The 24,370-nt window shown below is 40.8% G+C and overlaps 1 protein-coding gene across 1 annotated transcript in view; it reads right to left on the reverse strand.

Annotated features, from left to right (window-relative positions):
- Nucleotides 1-24,370, reverse strand: part of LOC129724966 (fringe glycosyltransferase) — a 252,940-nt gene that overhangs the window by 204,088 nt on the left and 24,482 nt on the right. The window contains exon 2 of the mRNA XM_055680283.1: nucleotides 21,196-21,504. Coding sequence (XP_055536258.1) covers nucleotides 21,196-21,504 — 309 coding nt within the window. The remainder of the gene's footprint in view (nucleotides 1-21,195; nucleotides 21,505-24,370) is intronic.

Genomic DNA, 24,370 nt, shown 5'->3' on the forward strand with positions numbered 1-24,370 from the left:
AAATTTTTGATTCTTGTTGTCAAGTTATCAATTCTTATCCGACTATCATATAATTTCACACTGAAAATTGAATGAAGAACATTAGTATCATATTTTAGCAACTTAAGCTAAAAATGATTTTTAATTCTCGGCTCTGTAGATTGCGTCATCTCAAATCATTCCGCTTAAGGCAGAAAAAAAGACTAACCACGCCATAAATTCAAAATTCTGCCAACGACGAGGATTTGATACGGGCTAACATCATATCGACTTTGCGGACCACGTCCCGGTTGGTTGGCCGCATAAATGCGGGCCAAGCCGTTTCCACCAGCATTCGCGCCAACAGACAAACAACAAGACGGTGAGAGAGAGAGAGAGAGAGAGAGAGAGAGAGAAAAGTGCTCGATTTCTTCGTTTCGCTAGAAGATTGTCTGCATGCATGCCCCGATGCAAAAGTTTTGCTCGTATATGCACTTAAAAGCATAGGTTTTATATGCAAAAGACGACGACGACGACGGCGGCCATGGGTGGCATTTTGTGTTACATGCCATGTTCGGTGTCCGTTCCGTTCCGTCCGTCCGTTGAGCCGATTATAGTCCTGCCTGCCTGATGAAGTGGTGTACTTCGGGTGCGCCTGGCGGGGCAGAGCTCGTGTCTCGTGCCTTGTGTTGATCTCGTTCAGTTGGACTTTCTTGCAATCTTCCGGACCCAGAGGGCGAACCAACAGCTGCGGAAAGGTTCCAGCATCTAAGTTTATACGTAGCAAATCTGACTTCTATTTAGGAGCAGCAGCTGGCTTTGCTGACGGTGGGTGAAAGGCGGTTTGAAAGAGCGTTTTTCTCCATTCTGTGCAATAATTGCATATTGATGATTACAAGCATTTCACTTCGGCAGCATGGAAAATCCGACCATTTCAAATAGAATCGATGCGATGTCTCAATATCGATATATGCATGATCGATCGGTATGAGCTGCTGATCCAAAGCCGAAAGGGCTTTTATCGAGTTTGTAATGCAAATGGTACACATGATGTTATGCAGTCTGTGGCCATTCAACTAACTCCGATGTGGAATTGACATGGACTATTTCATTGCAGTTGGAACAAAGCCGCCGTAGAAGTGGCCTGGTATTGAGCATCTTTTGTTTACTTAAGAGCTTCTGATTTATGCAAACAAAGTCGAATTATAGCTCTATTCTACGGTTGCAGAGTGGTGATTTACAACAGATCAAAGCGGATTTCCCCCTAACTCCTGACATCGTTACTACAAACTTTCTTGTCATTTTGTTGAACAACTCATTTAGCTCGTATGCAATAGTCACCATCTATCATAGAAAACATACCATAATTGCCAGAGAAGAAAATATTTACTGATGTGGTTCCACTTCGAAGCGGTTCCCAAAACAAACAGCTTTTAATTACTCTCCCTGCGGAGAACGCCAACAAGGAGTAGGAGGAAAAAAAATCACACGCTGTCAACGCGATTACACGCTACATTACATCTGTTTTAGATTTACCCTAAATTATACAACTCTGAGCTATATGCGGGTGTGGTTTTCCACTTTCCCACTTTTTTTTTTAATTCGATGAGTCTGTTTCTGAGTTGTTTGTTGATGTTATCCCTAATGGTTTCTCCTTTCTGCCACTACGGTGTCATTAGCCTGCCGGTACTCGAATCGATCGTAGAGCATTGGGAAGTGACAAAAATCTTCACACTTTGATTCATTATTTCTCAAAGGGGGCAAACTGTGTATCTCTTTGTTGTGGTTTTGAAATTTTGTCGTCCTCCACTATTCCCTACCATTCGCGCTACCTGCACCAAACCAGACTACCAGCTGCTGCCCTCGTAGCGCAATGTAGGACACGATGAACATCCAGCCGCCGCATATAGCAGATTGAGTTATGATTCTTTGATCTTTCCTCGATCACCCCCCTCTCTCTCTCTCTTACTCTCTTCTTTGTCTTCAGATCAGTTTTGGTAAGCAGCGTAGACCGAGTTGTGCCGATGCTTATTTCCAGCTAAGTGCGATCTTTCTTACCCCGAGCCAAGGCGAAGACAGGAATCCTAACTGCGTTTTCGCCAGTTCCTTTCGACCTGTTGCTTGCTTACATCTGGAGGGGCAGATAGCTATAGCCGAAGATCGATAAATCAAAATTTCCCCGATCCGTTGAAATGGATGAGCGTCATTATCGATTGTAGATCGCGTTGGGCTCCGCCCGCCTGACGCAATCCTTCCACCGGATGAAAAATGTTTTCAGTTCAGCACCAGCGAGCCCCTATGCATAAGCATCGGAGGACCATTACGGGCTAGGGATCGTGGTTCGAAATTAATAGGAACGACGAAAGATTGAAACAGTGCGCTAAATTGGAACCAGCTGGAGATCGAATCTTGATTGCTGGCAACCGGGCGGGAGCCTCCCATCGTCTTACAATGTATCCATGGCTAATTGATTTGTAGGCTGTCATCAGTCATCCAAGTTCGCGCGACCTTTTCTAACTGTGTCTATGGATGGCGATGCATGTTGCGCGTCGCCTCGGAAATGGTGTTTTAAAGTTCCGCAAAAATTCCACGAAAGCCGGGCCAGGTCGGTAAAACCGAAGAGGAGAGCCAAACGGCTGCGGGTCCTGCTGGGCTGGAAAGTAGTTTCAATCGGTCTACTTTGATGCAGTGTTGATAATGTGCACAAAACTTGGTGAAGTTGTGTTTGTTGCAAAAAGGTGCTAATGTAGCCTACATTATGTAGGTGATTAGTATTTGAAGTAAATAGTAAGTTTAAGTAACTTTTTAAAACAATTTGAAAGGTTTCAGAGTTTTATACATTTGATTTTGCAGCCCAAAACTGATTAATCATTTCTAAACCTTTTTATTAGTAAGAAAAGAAAAATAAAATAGGGAGAAAATTCGATATTTGTTAATTTAAAAAAAATCACACAATTTTTTACTATTAAAATAAAATAATGGATGTGAATTCAAACAGAATGTAATAATACTTTAATGAAATGAAAATAAGTCAACCGTAAGAGAATCATTATGCTAAGTAAATGTCACGAGCCTGTTGTAAAAAGAAATCAAATCTGAATTTTCTTGGATGTAACGGTTCAGATTTGACTATTGCTCTGACTTAAACTTGATCTATAGTATTAGAAACGACAGGAATATATACTGTGGAAATTTCCCAAGTTCTAAATTCAGTCCTCAGAGCGCATTCTGGGACTCCGCAGAATGGTTCCGGACCAATAAAATTTGATGCTGAGCCTTCTCTTGCTAGGCTTTCGGCTTTTTCATTTCCCTCAATGCCGCAATGGCCAAGCACCCAGTATAGAGTAACTTCTTTCCTACTGGCCAATTGTCTTCAAGAAAGAAGGCATTCCCACACTAGCCTCGATTTACATGTGAAAGCTTTAAGTGCATTTAAAGCTGCTTGACTGTCAGAAAATATGCAGATTTTCGCAAATCTGTAATTTCTTGTTAAACAGATATCCACACATTCAATAATAGTATGAATTTCTGCTTGAAATACCGTTGGACTGTGGCCCATTGGTATAGCTCTACTGATTCCAGGGCCAAACACCCGGCTCCAGTATTTTCACCCATTTTTGATCCATCGGTGTAAAACACAACAGAACCTGGACGCAGACTCGGCCCTCCTGACTCCCATTCATAGCGGCTTGATTTAACTACTTTGAAGGGGATGTCATAGTTTGTCTTCGTTGTCATCCAATCTTCTATTGTTTTAACATCAGAATTCAGTCTGAACTCCTTAAGGATTCGTAAGTGTCCCACAAGGTCACCATCTGAGATCTCATTATAACGTTTAAATATCAGAGCACTTTTTGCAGCCTGCTGCTTTACATATTTGTGCAAAGGTAGCATACAAAGAAGTGCTTCCAAACCAACTGATGGTGTGCTTTTCATTGCCCCAGTTATTGATATACAGGCAAGTCTCTGCAGTTTACCAAGCTTCGCTTGAGCGGTTACCTCATTAATTTTAGGCCACCATATAAGTGAAGCGTATGTAACCTTCGGACGAACAATTGCCGAATAAATCCAATGGACTGTTTTTGCTCGTAGTCCCCATGTTTTTCCCACGGCTCTGCTACAAACCCAAAGGGCATTTGTACCCTTAGAGATAGTCTTGTATAGATGAGAATTCCAATTCAGTTTTTTGTCTAAAGTTACTCCGAGGTAATTAACTTCTTCTGCAAACTGAATTTGAACACCATCTAGAATAGGCCGTTTTAAATTTAGCTTCATTCTTTTGGTAAAAGGTACTATAACAGTTTTGGAGGGATTAACATTTAAACCCTCTTCTCTACACCATTTTAAAGTAGATTTGAGCGCAGTTTGTAGCCGATTAGAGATCGTGTCATCAAATTTCCCACGAACTATTATGGCTACATCGTCTGCGTATCCAATTACTTCATATCCTAGTTCTGTTAGCCTTTAAAGGAGTTCGTCTACAACTAAGGACCACAATAAGGGTGAAAGTACTCCTCCCTGAGGACATCCCTTATTAGATCTGATATTTAGCTGCGCACCTCCAAGATCAGCAGAAATTTCTCGATCTCTTAGCATCGCCATTGTCCACTCAATAATACAGTTATCCAGGCCCCTTGCTTCCATTGCGGAACGCATTGAGCTATAGGATGCATTATCGAGAAAAGCAACCAGAGCTATTTCTTTGGCTTGAAAGGACTTCTCGATTTTGTTAACTAACGCTTGTAGCGCTGTTATCGTAGATTTACCTGATTGGTAAGCGAATTGGTTTTTGCTCAATGGAAACTTCACCAAGACTGTTGACTTGATAAAGTCGTCCAAAATTTTTTCCATTGTCTTTAATAGAACAGAGGAGAGACTGATGGGCCTAAAGGCTTTGGGAGTCGTTTTGTCTCTTTTCCCCACTTTAGGAATAAAGACAACTCGAACCTTTCTCCAGGCTTTTGGTATGTAACTCATGGTAACACTGGCTCTGAAGAGCTCAGTTAACTGGGGAATGAGAGCTTCTTTTCCCTGTTGGAGTAGTGCTGGAAAGATTTCATCTTTTCCAGCAGATTTGTAAGGTTGAAAAGAACTTAATGCCCATTCAACCCTACCAGGCGTGAAGATTTCACAGGCTTTAAGATAGACTTCAGTTGACCATAAAAGTCCTGCCTCTTCTAAGTCCTGTACTTCACCGGATAAGGGTGTTGACCCTGGAGAATGAGTTCTCATCATTACTTCCAGAGTTTCAGCGGAATCAACTGTAAAGCTGTCGTCCTCTTTTCTTAGGTTGCCAAGACCATTTGAATGATCTTTTGAAAGAATTTTGTGCAGCCTCGCAGCTGTTGGAGCGTTATTGATCTCTTCGCAGACCCGTCTCCAGTCCTGTCTTTTGGCACGCCTCAATTCTCTGTTGTATGCAGTCAGGGCTTGTTTGTAGTGATCCCAGTCATTGAAGCTTTGCTGTTCGCATGAATAGTTTAGTTTGTTTGAGATGTTCATTGTTTTTTATTTAAAAATACCTTTTTGAATACATTTCATGAAGTTGAATTCCCAATTTTATGCTGCTGAGGAAACTTTTACAGAACACTTATTCGACACTTGCGATTTTTGATTACCATTTTTTCCTAATATATAAGGGCAGCGAAAAGAGTCATGTCAAATTTCTAAAACCGACGATGTACATTTTGTTCATTGGCCCAAAAAATGATCTGTGCAAAATTTCAGCTCAATCGGACATTTAGGTGTGCATCATAGCGCTCAAAGTTGTGATTTTTCGACCTTTGAAAAATTACCAAGGGAAATTGAGAAAATCATTTTTTTTCGATGCTAAATGTCTTAAAAATACATAAAACGTCGAGATCAGATCTCAGATGCATAGAATAATCTTATTTCCGTCGCACTAGATATTGCAAATAATGCGGGTGCTTCCAGCGATCGATGGCGATTAATTAGAGTTTCGGGATAAATACTAAAACAAAACTCAGCTCCGAACAAATATTTGGATTTCTTCGGCTCAGCATATTAATAATGTTAATATTCCCAGAAAAAAGGGAACATTTATTTTGTTGCAACGCCACGGCAAAGGGAGTGGCAACAAATGAATAACACCGTGACGAAAAAAAGAAATATCTTTGATCAAAGTTTGTGTGCAAGTTATGACGTTTGTAACTTGCACTCAAATAAATGTTGAAAAATAACACTTTATTATTATTATTATTTATTTCGCTCGCCTTTCTACGACACTCTCGCTGTCACCTGACTTGTTTGTTGCTAAATTAAGCATTTATGCTGTCGAAAAACCAATGAAATGAACAAAACGGTTTGAGCTTTTTTTCCTTCCCCTCCCAACATTCAAAATTTTTGGAGGAGGGGGGGGGGGCACAAAAAATGAAAATAAAATTTGCAACGGCCTAATTAGTGTCACAAAATAAATAGGTTTTTTTTTTTAAATTTTAACACTTAAAGATAAATTTTCTATTGTGATCTCTTCGGTGGGTTTTCTTACTCTAATTTAAAGTTTGAGCGTTAGGTTGGATGCATAGTGAGCTAGGCATCATTTAAACCTTCCGATTTGTGACAAAAAATCGTTGAAAAAGCTTTTATAATGACGCTGTAATTAACGGAACAGAGTGAGAGGGGAGAGAATCTCTCATCGTTACTTAGGTCCTTTTGAAAAGTTACGCGAGAAATAGTCAATCGGAGTCAATTTGATTCCAAAATCAAACTGTCTCATATAAGAAAATTCAATAAATTTCCTATTTAATAAATTTTTGCCTTTTTCCAAACAGAGTATATGTTTAACTATACAGGTCGGACTCGATTATCCAGAATTTTAGAGTCGATTATCCGGAATTCAGACTCGATTATCCGGGATTTAACTTTTTTTTGTCTTCGTTTTTAATTTTAATTCCGAAATTTTACCTTTACCATCCCTTCTGTCATATTTGTTACCATTTATGTCACTTCCGGCATGCTTGGGACATGTTCGAATTAAGTGAAAATAATCAATGTCTAGTAATTTTATTTTGCTTTACAAGGTTTTACCCCTTTTTGCCTCAAAAATAAGTTCTGGTTTCACCATTGCATCATTTGAAATTTTTTTTTCTGTGATTCGATTATCCGGAATGGTTTTTTTTTTATATTCCGGATGATCGAGTCCGATATGTATAACTTAAATAATCTGCATAGAAGGATCCCTTAAAAAGCTTCACTGAGAAACCAATTCAGTAATAATTGAATATTATCTCACTTTTTAATATTTTTTCTGTTGAGTTTTTAGTAAATTTTCAATCTTATTAGTTTCAAGTTCAAATTTTGAATTTTGCTTTGCCAGTCCAGCTGAGATTAGTTACCGGAAAAGTCAATTCTTACGTGGTCTCATTGAAATAACCCCTCGCTAAAAAACACTTAGCGTAATCAATACAAATATGATCAAATGCTATGCATCTGTGGTCGAACCCTGAAAAAGGAATTAATTAATGGAGTTAAGCTTTTTAATTTATGACAAAAATTGTTCTATTCATGGAGTGAACTAGTTGCAGGCTGAAAACCTTGAAAATATAGACAAAAAACATGCAGATGAAATTTTCATTTATATTTTTTTCTTAATTTGAGTTTTTCAAATCAATATTTCTATTCAAGGAAAGCTTGTATTCTGGGTACAGGTTCCAAGCTTCGGAGGATTAAGCCAAAAGCTTACCGTGCTAATAATTCCTTATTATTCTACTAGGTCAAAATGGGCAATATTGCTTCGTCCGTCTTACTGCTTTCGTTCATCGATTCTCATTTACACTAATTTCATCCTTTATAAATATTCAAATGTCGCTATCACATCACCAAAATCCTTTGATGAATAGGCATAAAACCTCGCACAAGTATTGCACGCTTAGCAGGTGACCGTGGTTTGGCGGGTGGCTTCACGCACTGGTTGATAAGATTAGCGGTCACAATCGGAACCGAGTGGAACGCTGTAATTAATAGATTTTGCGATTCGCGTCGCCGTCGTTTTTTTGCGTTTCGAAGCTGGAGGTGGCAGCTTCCACCCGTTTTAGATGAAACGACAACTGGAAAAACTGGATTCTCCCACGATGACGTGGTCGATTAATGCGATCACCGCACATAGAATCAATTTGTAAACTACTGTACGGGGTTGGGTCAGTGAGAGAAAATGGCGTCGTGATTTGCCACCAAAAAAAAAACACACGTCTAGAGAGCGAGAACCTTCGTCTAAATCCAACAGCCAATTAGAATAGCTATAGTTCTCAAAATCACACAGATCTCCGCCTCCTGTCTAGGCTGTCCGAACTTGTTCCCACCGAGAAAAAACAGATCACCATCTATCATTATCCGCAGTGATGATTCAATTTTTGCTTCTGAAAGAGGTCCATTCGTTAGTTCGAATCCGTCGCGATTGTGGTGTGAGAGTGAGATGACTACCGGTTATAGACCCTACCGGAGAAGCGCTGGCTGCTGCGACTTATTATTTTTGACGGTCCCTCACGTAACCTATAATTTGCCCCTCTGCCAACAGCGAACATGAGTGCGCACAAACACACACGTAGACCCACAGCAAGTGCCAATCTGATGACCGAAAATCAACTAAATAATCAGTTCCTCCGAGTGTGGTTTGGTTACCGGTGAGAGTGGTTCCGTAGTAGGTATAATTTTTTGAAGCATGAATTATGGACAAACCCGAAACAAAAACTTAAAATTCGAACCACTCTTCGCTGCTTCAAACGCATCGATCGAAGGACTCAATAAGCAATTAAGTTTTTTAAAGCAGCGCCGTTTAGTTAGCAGTTCCGCGCTGCGAGCAACGACACCGCCTCTGCTGTTGATGGTAAGCCGTTTATGCTGCATTCCTCGCACAGGACAATGAAAGTGAAGGCTGCGTCCCATAATTACACACCAGTTGAACTGGTATATTGCATACAGGAGGCAGGAAGCATCTTTGAAACCGGCTTCTGCAATCTTGGTCGGAAAAATGATTGATTTCTTCGCTATCGAAGGATGCTGAAACGTTGAGTGTTGTTGTTGGCAAGAAAAAAATATGACACATGACCCATGTTTGTTTTTTGACTGCCAACCAACCGCGTAGGTAATAAACAGATAATTGATAAGTTTTAGGGTATCTTTAAAGGTCAGGTAAAGCTGAGACCTCTTTGCTTGCTAGAACATATTTGTCGTTTCGTGAACCGGCGCACTCGATTCAATTTATGCAAACCACTATCAGTAGCGGTAGCTCCCGTGTGCATCACCACTAGTAAAAAACGCAAGCAGATTTTTCAACTTCCCTTTTCAACAGAAAAGAGTCAAGAACGTCAAGAAAGAAGTCATCTCCCGCCGGCGACCGATGATGCAGAAGCTCGTCCTGAGCATGGTGGTTGCACTTTCATCAGCGCAAGTTCGTCTGATGTTGTATGAAAATAATTGCAACAGATAGCAACAGAGTGGCAGCACGGTAATTGGGTTTCGCTTTCGAATACACTTCGTTCCTGGTGTGACTGCTTGCCTGCAGGGCTAAAAGTTGTTCACTTTCTACGCTATTGATTCGTTTTTGTTCTGGAGCATGTTACTTCCATCCTCGCGGTTGGTGTGATTGGTGGAATTTTTTTTTTCTACCCAGATAGATTATCTGAAACTGAATCTTTTCAAGTACCAAGCTTTTCTTGAGCTGGTAGTAACAACCCGAAATCGAGAGTTGAAAGTGAGTTGAATTTTTATTTTTTGTACGTCAAAAGAGTCGAAAAAATCAAACATGTAAACATGTGAATTGGTTCAACAACGATACAAAAAGAGTACAGAAAAGTTATAGAATACTTAAAACTTTACGAAACTGTACAGAAGAAATACCTGACACATAAATGACAGAATTTTCAAAAATATGAAATAAATGTGGATGCACAAAAATGACAAAAAGTAAAATGACATTTGAGCAAGTAAAATTATCAACAGGAGGAAATGCTAAAAAAATGGTACAAAAATGCTATTAGATTTTAATGAAAGAGTTCGCTTTGTCAATCCGATGGTCGTGGGTTCGAATCTTTGTAGAATCATGTCGTTCGATGTCAAATAAGGACCTAAATATGGATTTATTCGGGGCCATCCACATACCACGTGGACAGATTTTTAACGATTTTGACTCCCCCTCCCCCTGCGTGGACAAGTGCCCATATAAATTCTAAAAATGTTGTATGGACCGTGGACATTACGCCCCCCCCCCCTCAAAGCTGTCCACGTGGTATGTGTATGGCCCCTTTTCATGCTTCCCAACAACTTATCCTTTCTTTACGCTGAATTCTCCCTTGGCGTGACTTCCTCTATTCAAAATAAGTCCCTCTTATAAAACTGACCAGAAAGACGCCCGACGAAACTTCTCCAGGGAATTATAATTGGCGATATTGGGCAGGAGGAATGAGGCTCGGTGTAGTAGAGTAGAGCAGTAAGCGTGTAAAAGGAAGAGTAAAACACACAAACGCACAAGCACGGGCAAAATAATAAGCAGGCTACGTCTAAACAGCGGTTTTGCTAATAATAGACGTGCTGGATACAGCAGACACCCGGGCATATCTCACAACAGATCAAAGATTTTGGCCGCAGTGAGGAAGTCCTTACAGGAAAAAGAGCTTCGTAATGAAAAATGAAAGTATTCCTAGACGATACAGGAAGAAACAAAAATGGTACAACAATGATTAAAATGATGAAATAGTTAAGAGGGTATAAAAAGAATTGTATAAAAATGGCACAAAACTCGTTAAAAGGTCTGTACCACTTCTACCGAAGAGGCTTAATAAAAATGGTACTAGATTATCAAAAACATAATCATAGAAAATATAATGCAAAAAATAAAACAAGGCCAATACAAATTTCATTTTCATTTTATGTCAACTCCCCCACACCCTTCAAAAATGTTGAAAATTGGAAGGGGAAGAAAATAGAAGCTCAAGCCGTTTTGTTAATATTATTGACTTTTCGACAGCGTATATGCTTAATTTAGCAACAAACGAGTCCAGTGACAGTGAAAGTGTCATCAAAAGGCAAGCCAAATGATTAAAAATGATAATAATGTGATATTTTTCAACACACTTTTGCACGCAAGTTACAAACCTCGTAACTTGCACACAATTTTTTATGAAAGCTTTTCCTTTTTTTTCTTCTCAGTGTTATTTATTTTTTGCCCTCCCCCTAGCTAACTTTGATAACTGTGGACATAAAAACTTTTCAAAATTTGTATCAGCCTAAAATAAAACGATGATACAATAGTAAAAATTATATAAAAATGCAAAAACATGGTCGAATGAAACATAGAATTCTTTTGAAAATAAATAAAAGACAAGATAACCTAGAAATTGTACAACAAAAAGCGTTACGAAGGTGAAACAATACAAGTATGATACATAACATTGAAAACATAAGCAAAGTTCTTATATAAAGAAGTATAAAAATAAAACCGTATAATTAAACATATAAAAATCAATAGTAAAAGATTTTGTAAACAATAAGAAACTTCACAAGTTTTCCAGAAAAGTAATAAAAAAACAAGCTCAAGCACTAGACGCAACAAATGTGAAAATTTATCTGGATTAACATTTGATAAAATCTGAAGTTTTCAAACTTTTTTTATATGAATCCGGAGATAGAATAAAATACTTAATGCGCGACTTCTAGAGAATCGTCTGTACATTCTTTTGAAAGTATTGGCAAAATATTCAAATTCAAAGACGACTGTATCATAAAAATCCAAAGGAATTGCGGCATTTTTAGTCTTAACGGTGGATCATGACCGTCTTTATGTCAACCGTCTTGGGCGTCATCCATTAATTATGTAAGGAAATTTGTTTAATTGGATAATGTTTCAAAAATCGACTGGAAGTTGAAAAGATTTCGTGCTGGAAGGCTCTCATAGAAAACAATAATTTCATTCGTTGTTTTGCTTTCGTCTTGATTAGACGCAAATTGTTTATCTCCGTTTGATTCGCAAAATAACAATACACGAGTTATCGTACGGGTGTTTTTTTTTTCGATTAGTTCTTGTGTGCGATAACAATAGCCTGCAATATATCGGCAGAAACATCTTCTGCACACTGGTAGGGGCAGGCTACCCCGCCAGTGATCCGATACGCAGCTGATATATCAGCAAGAATAATTCTCCCGCACCGCTGTTACCCCGCTAGCAGCACGGACCACCATACGATCGAGCGAGTGGAAGTCAACTACAAGTGGCATCTACAAGGTCGCGTGTAGGATACGGCCACTGTGTCACAACACGAAGCTGGATCGTCATTGTTTGTTCTGCGGAGACGCTCGATCAATCCTACTATCAGCCGTGAGGTCGTGACTTAGACGTTCGGTGAAGTATTCACTTTAGAATTTTTACCATTATTATTAATAGTATTATTATTATTGTTATTATTATAATTATTATTACTATTATTATTATTATTATCATTATTATTATTATTATTATTATTATTATTATTATTATTATTATTATTATTATTATTATTATTATTATTATTATTATTATTATTATTATTATTATTATTACTATTGTTATTAGTATTAGTATTACTGCCTTTTTTTTATTTTGATCCATTGTAGTTTGAAAAATTGTTTTTAAAATTTAATAGCAACTACTTGACCCCCCCTCACATTCGAATATTTATCGTTTGTGTGCGCTAGAGCGTAACGCTCCCGCAAAATGGACGACATGCAGGTGCAACTATTCCTGGATGTGGAAACAACTGGGGAAGAGATTGAGATCTCCCCCATCAATTCCCCTCTACCTTCCCCGCTACCTAGCCCCGTACCAAGGGTACCGGCAACACGGGTGAAAGCTTACCCAGATGCTTCGAAAGGTCCGTTCGTAGTTTACTTCAGGCCCATAAAGAAGCCTCTAAATATAATTCAAATCGGCAAGGACCTGGCAAAACAGTTTTCGGACGTAACCGAAATTACAAAGGTTAGACCGAACAAACTGCGAGTTGTTGTGAGTAGCTTGAAGCAAGCAAACGCAATTGCTAGCTACGAGCTCTTCACGAGAGAGTACCGCGTGTACATCCCTGCCAAGGACGTGGAGATCGACGGTGTGGTTACCGAAGGAAGCCTCACGGTCGATGACATTTTGCGTCACGGGGTTGGCTGCTTCAAGAACCCCCTGATTCAAGATGTAAAGATACTGGATGTCAAGCAATTGCATTCAGTATCCATCGAAGAAGGGAAGAAGAAATTCTTCCCTTCGGATTCCTTCCGTGTAACATTCGCCGGATCCGCACTGCCGAACTACATCTCTTTGGACAGGGTTCGTCTGCCTGTACGCCTGTTCGTACCGCGGGTCATGCATTGCCAAAACTGCAAGCAGTTAGGTCATACAGCCACCTACTGCTGCAACAAGGCACGCTGCAGCAAGTGCGGAGGCAATCATGCTGAGACCGCTTGCAGTGAGGATACTGAAAAGTGTCTTTACTGCGAGGGAACTCGGCATGACCTTTCGGCGTGTCCCGCGTACAAACAGCGCGAGGAAAAAATAAAGCGTTCCCTCAAGGAACGATCAAAGCGCTCTTTCGCAGAAATGCTGAAGAGTGCTGAGCCACCCTCGACAGGAAACATCTTTTCCTTTTTGCCAACCGATGAGGGTACATCTGACGATCCCCTCGAAGGGTGTTCTTATGCCATGCCAGAAGGATCTAGGAAGAGGAGAATGATCAACTCTCCTAATCTTTCTCGCAAAGGTCGCAAGATAACCCCTAGCGGAATGACCAATAAGCCAACACAAAAAGGAAGCGGTGAAGAAAAACCGAAGCAAGTACCTCCCGGTTTTAATTTTAAATCAAACCAGGAGTACCCACCGCTTCCTGGGGCACCAAAAACCCCTCGTGCACCCATTTCTCGATCAGAAGATAAAAAAGAAACAGGGTTCATAAAATTTTCTGATATTGTGGACTGGATATTTAAAACATTCAACATACCAGATCCCCTACAAAATATTCTTCTTGCCCTTCTTCCTACAGTGAAAACCTTTTTGATGCAACTAGCAGCAACTTGGCCCCTCATTTCAGCTATCATATCTTTCGATGACTAATACGGCGAAAGAGGTTAGGAATTTTATCACTGTATTACAGTGGAATTGCAGAAGTATCATCCCCAAATTCGATCTATTTTCTCATTTAATAAATACATACAATTGTGACGCATTTGCGCTCTGTGAAACCTTTCTCAATTCAAACGATCAACTCAATTTCCACGATTTTAACATTATTCGTCGAGATCGAGACTCACACGGTGGAGGGGTACTTTTAGGGATTAAAAAGTGCTATTCCTTCTTCCGAATCGACCTCCCCTCGATCTCGAATATTGAAGTCGTTGCCATTCAAACGAATATGGATGGAAAAGACCTATGCCTTGTTTCGTTATATATGCCTCCATCCGCGCGGATTGAACAGAAGCATCTCACTGATATAGCAGAGTTGCTTCCCGCGCCTTTTTTGATATTGGGAGATTTTAATTCTCACTGTTCGCTATGGGGGTCGCTGTACGACGACAACCGATCTTCTTTAATCTGTAACTTGATCGATGACTTCAATATGACAGTTTTGAATACTGGGGAAGCGACACGTGTACCTAATCCTCCAGCACGTGAAAGCGTGCTTGACCTATCCCTCTGCTCGACATCACTAGCGCTAGATTGCCGGTGGAAAGTAATCAACGATCCCCACGGTAGTGATCATCTTCCAATCGTTATATCAATTGCTAATGGTTCAACTCCCCCGAACCCAATCAATATTTCCTACGACCTTACACGTAATATTGATTGGAAGTGTTATGAGTCTATTATAGCGCAATCTATCGAGACTCACGAGGAACTTCCTCCGAAGGAAGAATACGCGTTCTTAGCTGGCTTGATAATCGACGCCGCGACTCAAGCTCAGACGAAACCGATACCCGGGGTAACGATTAGACAGCGCCCTCCCAACAAATGGTGGGACAAAGAGTGCTCTGAGCTGTACGCGCGAAGGTCCGCGGCGTATAAGGACTACCGGGAGTACGGCACTGTCAACCTGCTTCGAAAGTACGAGGCACTGGGCAGGCAGATGAAGAGCTTAGTAAAGGCGAAAAAACGCGGGTACTGGCGGCGGTTCGTAAACGCGTTGTCCAGGGAAACAGCGATGAGCACTCTTTGGGATACCGCCAGGCGCATGCGGAACCGTGACGTTTCGAATGAAAGCGAGGAGTATTCAGATCGCTGGATACTCGATTTTGCCAAAAAGGTCTGTCCAGACTCTGTACCGGAACAGAAAACCTTTCGCGACGCGTTATTAGTAACTACGGAAGAGCCTCCATTTTCGATGTTGAAATTTTCAATGGCTCTCCTGTCGTGCAACAATAAGGCTCCAGGGTTAGATAGAATAAAATTCAACCTGTTGAAGAACCTACCCGACTCTGCAAAAAGACGCTTGTTGAATTTATTCAACAAGTTTCTTGAGCTAAATATTGTTCCGCATGACTGGAGGGAGGTAAAAGTCATTGCTATTCGGAAACCCGGGAAACCTGCCTCTGATCACAATTCATATAGGCCGATTGCGATGCTCTCTTGCCTCCGGAAATTAATGGAGAAAATGATCCTCTTACGGTTAGACAAATGGGTCGAAACAAACGGGTTACTTTCAGATACTCAATTTGGCTTTCGCCGGGGCAAAGGGACGAACGATTGCCTAGCGTTGCTTTCTACTGAAATTCAACTAGCCTTTGCTCGAAAAGAGCAAATGGCTTCTGCGTTCATGGATATTAAGGGGGCTTTTGACTCTGTCTCTGTAGAAGTTTTAAGCGCGAAACTTCATTCGCAGGGACTTTCACCATATTTGAATAACTTTTTGCTCAATTTGTTGTCAGAAAAGCATATGTATTTCTCACATGGCGATTCGACAACTTCCCGAATTAGTTACATGGGCCTCCCCCAGGGCTCATGTTTAAGTCCTCTCTTATATAATTTTTACGTCAATGACATCGATGAATGTCTTGCAAATTCATGCACGCTAAGGCAACTTGCAGACGATAGCGTTGTATCCATTACTGGTGGCAAGGCTAGCGATCTGCAAGGACCATTGCAAGATACCTTAGACAATTTGTCTGAATGGGCTCTTAAGCTGGGTATCGAATTCTCTCCGGAGAAAACTGAGCTGGTCGTTTTTTCTAGGAAGCATAACCCAGCTCAGCTGCAGCTCCTACTAACGGGTAAAACGATCTCTCAGGTTTTAGTCGCTAAATATCTCGGGGTCTGGTTCGACTCCAAATGCACCTGGGCTTGTCATATTAGGTATCTGACACAAAAATGCCAACAGAGGATTAATTTTCTTCGTACGATTACCGGAACTTGGTGGGGTGCTCACCCAGGAGACCTTCTAAGGTTATACCAAACAACGATATTGTCAGTTCTTGAGTACGGCTGTTTCTGCTTTCGCTCCGCCGCGAACACGCACATTATAAAATTAGAGAGAATACAATATCGTTGTTTGCGTATTGCCTTGGGTTGCATGCAGTCGACCCATACGATGAGTCTTGAAGTGTTAGCGGGTATTCTTCCGTTGAAACATCGTTTTTGGAATCTCTCTTACCGGTTGCTAATTCGATGCACAGTTATGAACCCATTAGTAATTGAAAATTTCGAGAGGTTGGTCGACCTTCAATCTCAATCCAGATTTATGACTTTATATTTTGACTATATGGCTCAAGATATTAATCCTTCTTCATACGATTCCTCCAATGTCGCACTTTTAGCTACTTCTAATAATGCTATATTCTTCGACACCACCATGAAACAAGACATTTCTGGTATCCCGGATCAATTGCGACCCCAAGAGATCCCTAAGATTTTTTCCAATAAGTTTAAACATGTTAGTTATGATAAAAGGTTTTACACTGACGGATCTAATCTAGATGAGTCCACTGGCTTCGGTGTTTTCCACGAAAATTTTACCGCCTCCTACAAACTCGATGCTCCTGCTTCCGTGTACGTCGCAGAACTTGCTGCTATTCAGTACTCTCTTGGAATCATCGAAACCCTACCCATAGACCACTACTTCATCTTCACAGATAGTCTCAGTGCCATTGAGGCTCTGCGATCAATGAAGCCTGTGAAGCACACCCCGTATTTCCTGGGGAAAATACGGCGGTTTTTAAGTGCTTTAACAGATAAAAATTACCGGGTTACCTTAGCGTGGGTCCCTTCTCATTGCTCGATTCCGGGTAACGAAAAGGCTGACTCTTTAGCTAAGGTGGGTGCTATTGACGGCGATATTTATGAAAGACCATTTGCTTATGATGAATTTTATAGCATTTTGCGTCAGAGAACACTCAACAGTTGGCAATCATCATGGAACTCAGATGAACTGGGACGGTGGCTACATTCCATTTTCCTAAGGTATCGACGAAAGCATGGTTCAAGGGGTTGGATGTAGGTCGGGACTTCATTCGCGTGATGTCCAGACTTATGTCCAATCACTATACGTTAAACACGCATCTCTTTCGTATAGGGCTTGTAGACAGTAATCACTGCGTTTGTGGCGATGGCTACCATGACATCGAGCATGTTGTTTGGTCGTGTACCGAATACTGTGGTGTTAGGTCTGAGCTTATAGATTCCCTTCGGGCCCGAGGAAAACAACCGAACGTACCCGTTAGAGACATTCTGGGAAGCGGTGATCTCCAGTACATGACACAACTATACGGGTTTATAAAAAATGCTGGCATTAAAATTTGATTTCTTTTATCTATTTGCTAGAATACAATTTCTGTCACAAACTGAAAGAGAATGATACACCCGGCTGGAGACACTAAAATGAAGACTCGGCATCTCTATGTTTACGCAGACACCTCAGACCAAAACTGCTCAAACAGAACATCACTGGTTAGCCACGTACAAATGAATACATTCTGTAATATAAAATAATTAAAAACAAAATTGTAACACCCCTCCTCTCACCTTAAATCCCCACTAGCTCGTAGTCGGCCGCGAGAATAAAGAAAAGGCCTCCCTCTTTTCCCTGCTAATTTAGAATTTAAAAAAAAATGTACTTGGCTCAGTTAAACATAAATTGTATCGTGCCGTGTCAAATAAACTATTTAAAATTTAAAAAACAATAATTTCCAAAAAATCACATTTCTAAGACATTTGGTTTCGAGAAAATCAATTAGGCTGATACAAAATTCGAATTCTTTTTATGTCCAAGGTTATCAAAGTCAGCAAAGGGGGTGGCAAAAAATAAATAACACCGAGACGAAAAAAAAAAGAAATATCTTTGATAAAAGTTTGCGTGCAAGTTATGACGTTTGTAACTTGCACTCGAAAAAATGTTGAAGAATAACAGATTTTTATTATTATTATTTATTTCGCTTGTCTTTTGACGACACTCTCGCTGTCACTGGACTTGTTTGTTGCTAAATAAAGCATTTATGGGCCGTCCCTAAACCACGTGGTCATTTTTTGATCACGTTTTATACTCCCCCTACCCCCCCGTGGTCTTTTGGCAACCCCCCCCCCCCTTGCGACTTTAACCACGTGGTCTTTATTATTATTTCAACTTTCAGTACATTCTATATTTCTTAAATGCAAAAGCTTCATTTTTGAGCTGGTGGTAACAATAAATTATAAGTCAGAAAAAAAGACCACGTGGTCATTTCGTCAACCCCCTCACCCCCGTGCGTGGTCTTTCGTGGTCTTTTGACAACCCTCCCCCCCTCTTCATGACCATGTGGTTTAGGAACGGCCCCTTATGCTGTTGGAAAATCGATAAAATGAACAAAACGGTTTGAACTTTTTTTTCTTCCCCTTCCAATATTCAAGACTTTGAAAAGGGGGGGGGGGGGGTGACATAAAATGAAAATAAAATTTGTAACGGTCTTACAGCAATTTCATGAGAAACAATTGAGTTTCATCATGAACAATTTATATGCATTTTTTTATCGGTAAAAAAGTGGAACTTTAACCGTTCTGAGGTTCCACATCCCGATTGAACTGAAATTTTAAATAGGGTCTTTTTCTCAAGAAGACGAAGCTTTTGAGCTCTACTGCGTAACGTAATTTATCCTAAAAAACAGCAATGCAAAATCCAAATATTAAAACAAAAATTTAATATTAAAAGCTCTGCTCTGAGTGGTTGAACACTAACACCATCCTCCCAGCCTCTGACTACGCCCCCATAGTACAAAAAAAGATTCAAAAATAGTACAAAAATGATATAAAATATAAATACGATATAAAATACAAATATCGTGAAAAACGTTGCAGGTGATCGATGAAAAAAGATATTATAAGTACAAATATGGTTCAAAGAAACATAGACGTCATAGGAAAATGGCATGAAAAATAAAAATTTTATTGTTTCTATCCTCACGGGGTACTTTTTACCATTTCTGTCCTTTCCGGTATGTTTGGGACATCAATCAATGTCTAATTAATTTTTTGGCTTCTCCAGGACTTCACCTATTTTTCCCATGGAAACAACTTCTGACAATGCCACTGCATCATACAAATAATATAACAAAAGAAAACATTTGTTTTAGGTTTGTTGATTGCAAATTTGAATAACCGTTTGGTGATTCGATTATCCGGAGTGAAATATTTTTCGATAATCCGGATAATCCCGTTCGTCCTTTAGTATGCAAATTCGGTTATTTGAATGAACATGTATAAATCCCTAAATTTTTAAGTTATTCAAAAACAAAAACAAGGGAAGAAAATCTGAAATTCAGTTGATTATATCAATAGGAAAGATACTCTCTTAAACATAACATGAATGGTTTATTTTAGAATATTCATTAAATCAATTTCGATGCACTTTTTCCTTCGAAGTAGCTCTGCTGATGTTTTCTTACTTTTTAATAAAACTGTTACCACAACACCCCAGTGTCGATCAGGTACCACCCAGATCGTCCGGTTAGACCCATCAAAGGCTACAAAGTGTGGATCGACAGATGTCGCTTTTCCGTTGATCTGGGTCGTCGGGAAGGGCTTTGATTGCACAGGAATGAGCTTGCAGTTTCAATTGCCACCGAGTCGAAGAGCTCTACAACAATGTTGTTTCATATTAACAGCGCTCGGAGCAGCTATCTTGTGGTGCTAATTGAATTGTCATTACTTACGGTTATTGCGGTGAGCGGAGGTATTACGAGCAGACTTAGAAAGGGAAGCTATAATTAATTTTTTCACATCCAACGGATCCAAAACCGCTGGTAAAACAATAACTCATTAGTATCTGACGCTGTAATTATTCATTGTAGTTCGTTTCACACTAGAATATTACTTTTTAACTGGTGATTTAGAATGTATTTAGAGATCAACTAAACTTGATATAGCTTTGATTTCCATTCCTGGTGGGTCAGCCGGGAACATTTTGCCATACACACAACCGAGACGCCGGATGCCTTCAATTATATCCTTGACAGAAGTGGCAGGGCTTCAGAAACAAAAGTGAAATTAATCCCTGTTCGCAGTCCGAGGGAACCAAGTGAAGGGATAAAAACTCCAACCACGAGTCTACAATTATCGTTTCTTTCCAGTGTTGTTTTTTTATTGTTTCCAGCATTCGATAGTCTACCGAAGAAGCTAAAAAAGGCGGACGCAGGTCCTTCTGATTGTACCTGCAGCCCTCCCTACCTGCCTAGGTACTACACAGGCGAACGCGAGCAAAACCGCAAAGGTTAAGAGAGGGTGTGGCACTTTGCCGGTCGAGATTGCGATTCGCACTTTGGACTGGCGGAGAATTTCAAAACGCAAGTGTGCTGAATCGATTTTTTCAAGGGTTTTTTGGTGGCATAAGCAAAGCAATTAGTTTGTGGACCGAACAGATGATTTTTGTGAATGCAAGTTTACTATCAATTTAATGGCGAGATTATTTTCGATGAAGTGGTCAATTGGATATGTTAAGGTCTGAGCCAAACGTATTATGAAGTGTGACTGAGACCCAACAGAGTGATAACAAATCCAAATCCTAACGAAAAATCTGATTGAAACTCATTTACTTTACACAAACCGCACCATTGCGGTCACCGCAGTGGTCTCTGACAGCCGAGCGTCGAGAATGCACGCGGGTCTTTGCGGCGGCGTAGACTTTCCGCTTCACGGTGCGGAACAATTGCTGCCGGTTTGTGCTTCGGTCAACTGAGCACAAAAGCCCCCACAGCATGTGTTAACTCACAACGGCAGACTCGAAAGAATATGACAAGTTCTCTTTACCATACCTGTTCTTTCGCCAGCTGGTACCACGTTTTGATGATCATCTCCAGTCGAGTGTCGTGGTAGCCCTTTGTCGTCTTTACACTGATCAGCACATCGTCCAGCTCGGTTGTAGGTGGCTTCGGTGTCCCGGTAACCGACAGCTGCCCGTTCTGGTAGTCGTAATATGCTTTATCGAACCGAGTCGGGGCAGCCACTTTTGCACTCACACTTTTAATCACATGACCGTTGACACTATTTACACTGTAATCCCGTTTGGCTATCACATTTTGAACGGTTGCCGCCGCGGAATCCGTCGAACCGTACTGAAGATCCTGTAAGTCAAACACAAAGAAAAAGAGAAAATCAGTAAGAAAGGAGGGAAAACATTAAAGAACTGTCAAAACAGTGCCCGAATTCGATTGCCACAGAGCTCACGCCGGGATGGATCGCGGCGACATGCAGCGTCGATGCGGCACACAGAACATGGTCGGAACAAACACGATTACAACCGTGATATTGGAAGCTAAACTTATACGGACGATTTCCAGCTACCGGATGGTAGTTGGTCCAATCCCCAAAACCAGACCGAGCAGTTTTCAATTCAAATTTAGAACTGCTGGAAGAACGGTACACCGCTAGACAGGTGCATTCGATTGTCACCTATCTTGGGGTCTACCACAGCAACTCTTCGCCAGCATGTGGTCATTACAGTACCGTCACGCCGGCGCGCAACAGTGTTGCATCGAATAACTCTACGGAAATACATGACAGTTTATCGTTCTTTTGCTTTTGAGATGTGTTGGAACTGTCTTTTTGTCACTAATATATTGGCTCAAAAAAGTTAATAAGTTTCTCAAGTTCAAGCAAGCATGTTTTATAATCAAAGAAACACAATTTAAAAAAATCACCTGCTGAAATTGCTACGCTTCCAACACAGTATGAAAGCCACATAAGAAAACACCGTAGTGTAGTTTTCAAATTAAAATGAACTGTTTTTTTTTTCTAATTATTTTACTCCAACTAAAGCAATTCAATTGTAATCCAACTGTAAACTGCACTCTGGCATGGAACCCAATCCGGACAGTTGCATTTTTCCAGCAGAAAGCTCAAGAAGAGATCCAGCTGGAGCTTTTTGTGTGGGTAATCTTGGAAGAACAATTTCGAGCGAGTGGAAAGGCTCGCCTAGTTGCTAGACACACTCCCGGCAGTCTTTTACCAGCGAGCTAACGGAAGAATCTGCTTCGTTTTACGTGAGCAACACCAGACCAGACGCATCCTTTTCGGGCCGAGTAAAATGTTCCAGCGACAATTTAATTACCGTCTGATGGCGTACTTGAAAGCAAATAGCAGCAAATTTACAACTGGGCTTTTTGTTTGGAGTATTTTTTTGTTCCTGTTGCTATTCCGCTGCCCGTAGCCAAGAATCTATGCTGGTAGAAAGCAACGACGGCGAAGGACTCCTTCTTAGCTGCTTGCTAGAGTAATTAGGTTTGTTTTCTCGGGCTTCTTTAGCTGATTGCATTTAATGTTTCTATTTAATCTTACAGACTAGTCGTACATCATTTCGCTAGAGTTTTGCAGCACTAGAGCTGTCGAGTGGAATAACTATTACATACTGATGTTGATGTTAATTATGTAGTAATGGAAAATACGGTTTCATGATTGAAAGTGGCTTTGCGGGACCGTCGATAGCGGTCACCGCTTTTTCAAATTGAAGTGGCGAATTCAGTCATCGGCACCAGGATCCAATCAACACTATCGTAATAAAGATCGGCTCGAAATGGGAAAATCGTGCAAACTTGATCGGTCTTCTTCGGTCCGGACCAATCCAAACGAAAATGAAGCCCTGAACCTTGCATTGCACACACAGGAAGGACAGACAGGTGGCGAATATTTGAGTCTCGCTCGTTCAATGAAGTACATATTTATGTTCGGACCGCAGTATCATCATTATCATCACCGCCATCATCATCATCATCGCAGCAGCAACCGTTGGGGCTTGAGATGAGTTATGTTATCTTCTCTACCATTCCCGGTTTGCAGTAGGTGAGAAAGAGAGGGCTAAACCAATTCGGCAAAAATGAAGATAAACGAAGACTGAAACGCCTGGCCTGGTCTGGCACGAACAATATTTTGGTTATTTCGTTGCTTGTCTTCCACGAGGGAATATTTCATGCAAGCCCAAAACTGGGGCGCTCCCCAACTTTGAAGAGGCAGTAAGTTGGTAATAAATTGAAAACAAAAAAAAAATCATACACGAAGGTCGCGGGTCACGGTCGTGCGAAGTACGCTGTCGGAAGGGGGTCATAGTGAATGATGCACGATCAGATTTACTTCTCGTCTGTACCCGACGGATGACCTTCGGACACGGCGGGAACTGCTGGCCAACTGATACCGCAACAGTTCACCTTTAGCCGATGTCCGAAATTCAGCACAAATGAAGCGTCCGAACAGGGAACAGCTGCTGTTACTGCCGGTACGGTGAGAAAATCATTTTCAGTGGGGGTCTCACCTGCAGCACGATGGTCACAGGTGTATAATGGCGATTGAGAATGTTGTTCCAGGGAATTTTAATTTTCTAACTCGAATAATACTGAGTAGCGAAAGTTCTTAGCACGCTTAACGATGATGCCGGAGCAAATTGATACCTGCAACCTTACCGTCGAGGACGACGATGTAGGTTTATGACTCTCAATTCCATTAGCATCGAAGGTAGAAATCATAATGTTTATCTGGTCAAATAATGCAAAGGACGGTTACTGCCTTGATGTTGAAAGGATGTTTAACTCTCGCCTTCGGCATCAATCCTAAGCAAACAGTAGACGGTGATGGTAGAATCCGCCAGGACCGCAGCACCGGCTGTCAGAATGCTATCGAATTATACAACATTATCACAGTTGGGCGCTACCTCTTCGTCATTGTACAGCAGGAGTACATTGTCGTCGCTCTAATTGAGAGAAGTAAATCTTAAATTAAAATTGCCTGGCCTTTTCAACCGTTTCAGGAACGACTGTTGCACAGGGCGGTTCTGCATGGAGAATCCTGCAGCGCAATAAATTTAAGGAATTGAAAATAAATTAAAATATCCAATCAATTTCCGCTCTCTTTTATTCCAAGCCAAGCTGGAGTGGTGGTGTTGAAGGAAGGGTTCAACAAAATGAGATTACAAACTTTGGTCTGTTGGCTCGGAAACTGCAG

This window comes from Wyeomyia smithii, chromosome 2, assembly GCF_029784165.1.
Source record: "Wyeomyia smithii strain HCP4-BCI-WySm-NY-G18 chromosome 2, ASM2978416v1, whole genome shotgun sequence".
Taxonomy (NCBI): Eukaryota; Metazoa; Arthropoda; class Insecta; order Diptera; family Culicidae; genus Wyeomyia; species Wyeomyia smithii.